At 58.7% G+C, this 8,942-nt stretch overlaps 1 protein-coding gene across 1 annotated transcript in view; it reads left to right on the plus strand.

The window, feature by feature from the left end:
• Positions 1–5,721: 5,721 nt before the first annotated feature.
• Positions 5,722–8,942, plus strand: part of LOC112109578 (phospholipid phosphatase 3-like) — a 14,854-nt gene continuing 11,633 nt past the window's right edge. Inside the window, exons 1-2 of the mRNA XM_026660669.2 lie at positions 5,722–5,863; positions 6,831–7,214. Coding sequence (XP_026516454.1) covers positions 7,022–7,214 — 193 coding nt within the window. The 5' untranslated portion in view covers positions 5,722–5,863; positions 6,831–7,021. The remainder of the gene's footprint in view (positions 5,864–6,830; positions 7,215–8,942) is intronic.

An 8,942-nucleotide genomic window follows, 5' to 3' on the forward strand; every position in this document is an offset into this window, starting at 1 on the left:
ATTCTGTATGCTCATGGAGGTGCCTCCTTGTCCCATCTTCGATGCAAATGAGGCTCGGGGACTTTCCTTAATCCTGTCCCCCTTATCCCAGGGGTTTAGAGGTGTCTCCCGCGGCCTTGTCAACGCTCTTTGTAAGTCTTTCTTCTGATGGGTTTTGGCTCAAGCAGAGGTGGGGGGGGGAAGGGGAAGGTCTTTCGTGAGTCAGACGGGCTGGGTACTGCGCCCTGGTTCCCCAAGAACACAGAGCTGCTAGGTAACACTGGTTATTGCTGGATCTCCCCCACGCCACACACAATATTTAACCTGCCTTTGAGCAGGCCCAAGAGCATCTTTCTGCCCAGGCTCTTTGTGGGGCCTACTGCTTGCTTAGGGGACGGGGATGGGTAGGCAGCTGGTGTTTGGCCCAGTGCTCGTGTGCAACCCTACAATAATAAGCCGAGACGTACAGGCCAGACATCACTAGCAACCCTACAATAACAAACCAGCGTCCACAGCCCAGCACTCTTAACTCCTGCCTGTTCTCAGTCAAACCCCCTCCCTTCCCAAGTGCACAGCCCCACTGCTTTCAACAGGCCAGCAGCAACAGTGGAGGAGATAAAGAGACTTTCTCAAACTCACCAGCAGGGGGAGCTCAGCTCCCATCCATCTCCCCACGCCCTCACCTATCTAGTCCCCTCCTGACATACCGGTGGCCAAGCTGCCCCTGCCCTGCTAGCGACTGTCCACACTCCCCAGCAGGGGGCGCTGCATGCATCAGATGCACAAAGTCGCCTTTGGCTGTTCCCAGCCTCTGAGAAGCCCCGTGGTGGAACTGGGAGGATGGGAGATGTGGTGACGTGCAATGGACAGCCCCCTCCCAGAGGCCCCTCTGCAGCTGTTCTGTCAAACTCTGCCCCAGGTGTGCGTGCGAAGGGAGGGGAGAGCAATGGAAACAGCCCCGGGGCTGCTTCTGCATCATCTCAGCTGCTACTGCAGGGTTGTTATTATTTGTATAACCACCAAGCTTTAGAAGTGCCCAGCTGAGATCAGAGCCCCGTCATGCCGGGCGCTGCACAGACCCCGCCTGAGATCAGGGCCCCATTGTGCCAGGTGCTGCACAGACCCTGAACAAGATCAGAGCCCCATTGTCCTGGGCACTACACAGACCCCGAGATCAGGGCCCCCGTTGTGCCAGGCGCTGCACAGACCCTGAACCTAGCTCTCAATCCCCTTATGCTAGTTGCTGTACAGTGAGAGACGGCCCAATGCCCCTGGCAGTTTATCATCTAAATAGACAAGGCAAACCGGGAAACAAAGGCAGGAAGAGACTTAGCTGGGGCTAGAACCCAGGTGTCCTGAGGCCCAGTCCAGGGCACCATCCCGCACCGTCTCTGTTACAGAGCCTGCTTTTGCCATTGGCTGAGACCCAATCCTCTGACTGTACATACTGAAAAACTTCCCCCCACACCGCCCCCTGCTGTTGGGATTCACCCCTGCCCTGGGGTGAGCAGGGAGCCCACAGCCTGTTCAGCAGGGAGGGGAATCAGGGTCCATTGTGGGTATTTATGGCTGTAGATACCAGCTGAGACCCCACCCAACTCATTTCACCTGGAGGTCGCCCGATGGCCCTCAGCTGAGATAGGCTGAGCTCTTGACCCCGGCCTGGATTCAGAGTGACTCTGGAGTGACTCAGGTTTAAGAGGGGAGGCCAGAATCCGCCCATCTGGTGATTTAGAGATGAAAGGATCCCTAATCTGTTATACACCAGCCACCCCACCCCCTGCCAATCTAGACAGGAGTTCAAAGTCACCTCCCTCTGTTTGCTCTGCCCTCAAAGAGGCCGGCACAATGTTGCCCTAACAGAGCTGTGACCTTCCCTACTGTTCCTAGCCAGCTGCCAAATTATTTAACCCTTTCACTGCGAACACGTTTCTGATTCCCGCCCTCACCCCCGCCCCATTCAAAGAAACTTAAAACAACACAACGATCACGTTACATGCTGTGATTGTCGTTTTGATTCCTTTTATCCATCGATCGTTTAGGAGGGGCCCAGGGGGTCGGGCACCGGCCAGGGAGTCAGGACGCCTGGGTTCCCTTCCACAGCTTCGCCTCTCAGCTGCGGGGTGAGACCTTGAGCAAGGGGGTTGGATTGAGGACACACAGGCAGCGTTCATTCTGGTGTTTCCTGGCTGGCGAGAGCTTGGCTTTACACCCTTAGTATTCATTGAATCGAGTTTTTGTCTTCATTATCCGTAGTGATTATTTTTACAACCTTTAGGCGCCCAGTCATTGCCCAGGACCCCATGGTGCTAGGTTCTGTACATTATTTATTAGGTGTATTACGGTAGTGCCTAGGTGCCCAGTTATGGCCAAGGACCCCCATGGTGCTAGGTGCTGTACATTATTTATTAGGTGTATTACGGTAGTGCCTAGGTGCCCAGTTATGGCCAAGGACCCCATGGTGCTAGGTGCTGTACATTATTTATTAGGTGTATTACGGTAGTGCCTAGGTGCCCAGTTATGGCCAAGGACCCCATGGTGCTAGGTGCTGTACATTATTTATTAGGTGTATTATGGTAGCGCCTAGGCGCCCAGTCGTGGCCCAGGACTCCGGTGCTCGGAGCTGTACAGACACAGTTTATTGTGTTGTGTTGTCTTGCCGAGGCCAGGACTGAACTCAGGGCCCCGTCGTGCCGGGAGCTGCAGAGACCCGGCAAGTGACAGTTCCTGCCCCACAAAGCTCACAGTCTAAAAACCCTGCTAACATTGGCTGCGCTTGGACTGAACCAGTGTGGGGTTAAGCACTGGTCTAATGGCACCCCCACCTGGGGGGGTGTCCCCCGCCCCCCCCCCCCCCCCCCCCCCCCGCTGGGCCCCTCATTCCCCTCTCTGGCCAGCCCCTCACCCCCCACTCCACTCCAGTCCACCCCTCCCCTACCAGCCCTCACCCCTCCACTCTGGCCAGCTCCCTCTCTCACCACTCCAGCCACTCCCCCATAGCCAGACCTCTCTCCCCACAATCCTCCCCGTCCTAGCTGGGTCCCTCACCCCACACTCGGTCCAGCTTGCCAGCCAGGCCCCTTGTCCCCCCACTCCCCCCCCCCCCCCCCCCCCCTCCCCCCCTTGCCCCCTCCCTCCAGCCCGCTCCCCAGCCAAGTCCTTCACCACCACCACCACCACCATCTCGCACACACACACGCACACGCACGCTTACTGCTCTTTCGGGCCTCCATTTGCACTTTAAAAGTTGCATAACACCCAGAGTTAGGCCAACCCGCAGGAAGCCTGCAACCCCTCTCTGTACCAGTAAAACCCCCACAACCCTGAGAGGTGTTAAGAGCAACACCTAGGAGACAGGCAGACAACTTCCGTCCTTAAAAGTCAGCGAGCGTGCAGAGACGGGCGCAAAGCTGGGGTGCAAATATAGACTTGGAGACTTTAAGGTCAGAAGGGACCGTTGTCTGACCTCCTGCAGATCGCAGGCCACAGAACCTCACCCACCCACTCCTGGAATAGACCCCGAACTTCTGGCTCAGTCACTGATATCCAAAATCATAGTTTAAAGACTTCAAGTTATAGCGAATCCACCATGTGCTCTAGTCCAAATGTGCAAGTGACCCCACACTGCAGAGGAAGGTGAAAACCAGGGCCGGCGCTTCCACTAGGCGACCCTAGGCGGTCACCTAGGGCGGCAGGATTTGGGGGGCAGCATTTTGTGGCCCTCGGCAGAAATTCGGCGGCGGGGGGTCCTTCCGCTCCGGGTCTTTGGCGGAAATTCGGCGGCGGGTCCTTCACTCGCTCCGGGACCCGCGGCCGAAGTGCCCCGAAGACGCAGAGCGGAAGGACCCCCGCTGCCAAATGCTCAGAGGAGGAGCGCTGCCGCCTCGGGCGGCAAAAACCCTGGTGCCGCTCCTGGTGAAAACCTCCCAGGGTCTCTGCCAATCTGACCCGGGGGCCAATTCCTTCCTGACCCCAAACCTGGCGATCGGTTGGACCCTGAACATGTAGGCGAGACCCACCAGCCAGACACCTGGGAAAGAATTCAGAGCCCTCCCCAGCTTGTGTCCCATCTCCGACTGTTGGAGATCTTTGCTGCTAGCAGTCGCCGATCGGCTCCATGCCATCCCGTCATACCATCCCCTCCAGAAACGTATCAGTTCAGTCTTGGATACAGTTAGGTTCCCCCCCGACCGCTCCCCTTGGAACAGCCAACCGAAGGGGCGGGGGAGGAAAGAATTACTAGTAGACGGCACAGGGGACGGATTCAAATAGAAGGATCCAGCCCCTCCCCCAAACACACATTTTGGGGGTTGCTGTTTCTACCGGCGTTCCTGGTTTTCCCATTGCAAAACAGCCCCCTCTTTTCTTCCCAAACCCGAGGGGACAAAAACTTGCACAGAAATATCCCTGCCCCTACTTGGGGGTTTCTTCCATTATTGCCACAAGGGGGCGCTGTGTCCCCCAAGGGCCAGACCCTTGGGTGCAAAATCAGATGCAATTTAAAGCCATCCCTGCAAAAAGTACGTGCCCCTGCCCCCTTCTGTTTGCACAGGCCCTGGGGCTAGGGAAGGGGGGAAAAGCTCCAGGAGCTTAGCCACCACGTCCTGCCCCACTGAACTCAGTGGGGGGTTACAGTTGCGTTCAGGGGGTGCAGAATGGAGTGCTAAAGGCCTGCTAGACCTAGCAATGCTCTCTGCTCGCCCAGCCAGGGCGTGGACACCCTCATTTGGAGAGACAGGCCTGGAAAGTGCCATTGCCAACACCGGTCTGTGACTAGCTTCATGCATGGGAGCGGGCCATTATGCAGGTATGCAATCTAATGCAGGGGGAAAGGCCCCTATAACTCAACAGGGACTGGAGTGAGGGTTCGCAGGGCTGGGGGGATAGGCCGGTGTGTATGGGGACAGACAGAGAGAGGGGGGTGCCTGGGGATAGATAGCTAGATAGAGGAATGCATAGATAGAAGGGGAAACGACTAATGCAATGGTGCCTTTCCTATGTGGGACCCTGCCCCACCTGGAAATCCCTCTCCCAGCTAGTCCTGCTCTCTAGATTCCCAGAGGGGAAGCCAGCCACGGGGGACCATGTCGGTTATCTGGACAGACCTGGCGCAGGCCAGAGGGTCCAGCGTCACAGCCCATATCTGGCCAGGGAGCTAACATGGATGTATTAACTCCATCTAAGGTATTTACCTGGACTCTCTTACCGTATTATGTGAGCACCTCACAGCTGCTCTGTTGATCCTCACACACACACCCATCCCGCGAGGGAGGGCAAGGCTGTTCATCCCCATTGTAGATGGGGAAACTGAGGCACGCCATGGCAAAGTGACTGGCCCACGGTCACAGGAGGGAATAGAACCCAGGCTTCCCCAAGGCGGAGACTTGCACCCTGCTCACGGGGCCAGCCGGGCTTCGGGGACCCCCCTCTCCCCACCCCTCCTCCCCCTAGGCCTGGGGGCTGGGACTCCGGGAGTGCGTGGGGGGGGGAAGGCGGGGGTCTCGAACAGGTGTGGGGGGGGTCTCGACCCGCTGCTGGCCCCGTGGGGATACACAGGAGGGTCCCAGGCTGGAGAGACGCTGAGCTCTGCCAGCCGAACCCCGCCCGCCTCCGACCCTTGCTCCAGCCCCCGGCCCGGGCCCCTCCCCAGAGCCCGCGTGGGGCAGGACGGGGAGGGAGGAGCCCCAGCCCCGGCTCCAGTCCCAGCAGCTGGAGGTGGAGGGAGCAGCCGTCGGTGCTGGGCTGAGCAGGAGCCCGGGGAGCGAGCGCCCCAGCCCGGCTGCAGGGAGACCCCCTGCCCCGCTCCCCCGCCGGCGGGGAGAGGAGACCGGCCCCAGCGAGGGGGGAGCCCAGGGCCGGTGAGCGCGGCGGCGGCGGCCAACAGGTACCTGGAAGGGCTGCCCCGGGGGGAGCTGGGACCCTGTCCGGACCCCCTGCCCTCTCCTACCCCGGGGGGAGCTGGGATCCCTGGCTGGACCCCCTTCCCGGGACCGCCAGACCCCCCTTCTCGGGGCCTCTGTCCCCTGAACCTCTCCTACCCTGGGGGGAGCTAGGACCCTGTCCGGACCCCCTGCCCTCTCCTACCCCCGGGGGAGCTGGGACCCCTGGCTGGACCCCCTTCCCGGGACCGCCAGACCCCCCCTTCTCAGGGCCCCTGCCCCCTGAACCTCCCCTCCCCCGGGGGCCCCCGGGCCGGCCCCCCCCCCGTTCCCAGGGTCTCTGCTCCCTATATGCCCCTTCCTAGGTGCCCCCTTGGACCCTCCTTCTCCCACAGAGAGCTAGGACCCCATGACTGGGTCCCCCAGAGGGAGGTGCCCTGAGCGCTGATCTTTGTCCCATCTCTGGGATGTGCAGAACCTCCTGGACCCCCCTTCCTGAGCCCCACTACACCCCCCTTCCTGGGCCTCCACCCCCCCTGATCCCCTGCCTAGATCCCCCTATGGGACCACCTGCCTAGATCCCCCTATGCAAGCCCCCTGATTGCCCCCCACCCATGGGGGGAGCTGAGCCCCCTGCCCTGACCCCCCGAAGGGGAGGTTCAGGGGGGCAAGAGGCCTGGGAAGGGGGGATCCAGCCAGGGGGAGCTGGGATCTCTGCCCCCCCCCCCCCCCCTCCCCCGGGTAGCTGCCATCTCTGCCCATGCTCCCTTGCAGCTGGCCCTGGGCATGCCCCTCCTGCAGCTGGGATCTCTGCCCACAGCCCTTCCGATGCCGTCATCCCTGGAGCATAGGTCGTTGGCATCCCCCCCTCCCCGCTACTGAGCCCCCGTCTCCCCGCGCTGCCCCGCAATGCAGCCGCAGCCTTGGCTGACCTGTAGCTTAGAAAGGTTTGTTTGTTTTGCTGCTTTCCAGGCTCCCTGACCCCTGTACGGAGAGAGGAGGAGAAGGAAAGACACCAGCCCTCCGCTCTGTCCTTGTGCCAGGCTGGGCCCGGAATCCGGATTCCCTCCCAATCCCCTGCCGCTCCTGGGGCTGGAAATCCACATTCCCCTGGTCCTGCTCTAGGAATCTGGATTGCACCTTTCCTCCCCCGCCCGAAGGCCATGCAAAAGGGCAAGTGTGAACTCCTCCCCGATCTGCCCCCAAGGCTCTCGGTGGAGCCCCAGGCATGGCCGGGAGGCCGAGACGTCCGGGTGACGGTCCGAGCGCCCAGCTCGCAGCCTGAGGATTATGCTGCCCCGGGGCTGGGGCAGAGAAAGACCCTGGTCGTCCTGGATATCGTCTGTCTGCTCGTGGGTGAGTGCGGCGCGGGCAGAGCCCCATGCGTTGTGGATCCACCTTCCCCGGGACCCCTGGCTCCTGGTTCTCCTTCCCACAGGGGAGCTGGCACCCCTGCCTCCCCTTTCCCTGGGACTCCTGCCCTCTTCGATGTAGTGCCGCGGATCCCAAAGCTGTGCCCTGGCCCTGAAATGCAGCCACCTCTGGGGAGGAAACTTGGGCCAGGACTTGAGCTGGAGGGCGTCAATGGGGGGGGGGGGTTGATGCCAGCTGGTCTGGGGGAGGAAGCAGAGTTACTAGCTGCCCCCCATGGAGGCAAAGACCATGCCTCCCTGTCGACAGAAGTGCCGGCTCTTATTTTGGGGCGGGGGCGACTTGGATCCAGCGCAGTTTGAAGTCGATCATCCCCATGCTGTAAATGGCAGGGAAGCCAGGTTAGCCGGCTGGAGTGTGAGGATCCATTGGGTTTGCTGGGAATGAAACCAATGACTCCGGGGAGTCTGGGTCTGCGCAAACCTGACGATTCAAAGCTCCAGGCCTTGTGTGGCGTGTCCGGGGCATCAGTTAGGCCCCAAACCTTCTCCTCTGGAAGGATATTTAATGGCACTGTAGCTGCAGGGATCTCACGTGGATCTAGCCGCCTTTCCCCATCAGGAGCTTTCAGAGCCTGTTACTCACTAAACTGCTGGTGTCGCTAAGGGAAAAGCAAGGAAAACACGTTAGGCTGGGAAGGAGAATAAGATGGAAAATATTCTAATGGCATCAATGGGCCAGACCCACCAGGGGTGCTGGGCTCAGTTCAGAGCCGTCTACAGAAGGATCCAGCATTAGACGGATGGAGCATGGCTCGAGGCCTGGGAAAAAGCCTCTTACGCGTGAAGAGAGAGATTAACACTGTGGGAGTGTTAGAGGCAAATGAGGCCGAGAAGGTAGATCCGTTGGCTGTGCCTCGCGATACAAGGGGGAATTGAATGAAGCCAAAAGGTGGCTCACTCAAAACAGAGCGAAGGAAATACTTTCCACACGCAGGTTGGGTCCTTGGCCTGTGGAACTCCTTGCTACAAGATATCCTTGATTTCAGCAGGATTTTGGTTTTTTTTAAAGGGGAAGGGCTAATGAGACTATCTGGAGTTAGAGGGCTAAAAAAGTAATAGCCAAGAGGTTTGAAAGGACTAGAGAGGACCTGTTTGTGTATAAATCAACCTTTGAATCTTGGAGGTTAATATGTATTCTCCCTTAACTGCTGACAACGGAGTTTTATTCTCTGGCCCTGCCTGCTCTGAGACAGGGTAGTGAGCTAAACGGATCCACCAGTCCATCACCAGGCTGGGTTCTGATGTCTCTGTCTATATATAGGCAGAAATATCCTGGGATAATCTACAGGAGCGAACTATTTTGGGTACTGGGGGCCAGATAAGTAAAACTGGGCAGATAATGGATTTTTTGGTTTGTTTCTTTCACCAAAACAGCAAAGCAAAATAATCGTTTTGGGTCGAAGGAAATATTTCCGTTTGACCAAAGCAAAATGTTTTGACTTGACTGCAACCGTTTTGAAACATCGTGGGGGGGAGGGGGGGGTTAAGTAAAACTGGAGGAAATTTTGGAAGGAAAAGAGTCGTTAATCAGAATGCTTTGACTTTATTTGATGTCTGGGCACACAATCGGTTGAGCAGACCTGATGTGCGGAACAACGCACAGTCAACCTGTGGAACTCCTTGCCAGAGGATGTTGTGAAGGCCAAGACTA

This window comes from Terrapene carolina, unplaced genomic scaffold (assembly GCF_002925995.2).
Source record: "Terrapene carolina triunguis isolate 2854851 unplaced genomic scaffold, T_m_triunguis-2.0 Scaffold833, whole genome shotgun sequence".
Taxonomy (NCBI): Eukaryota; Metazoa; Chordata; order Testudines; family Emydidae; genus Terrapene; species Terrapene triunguis.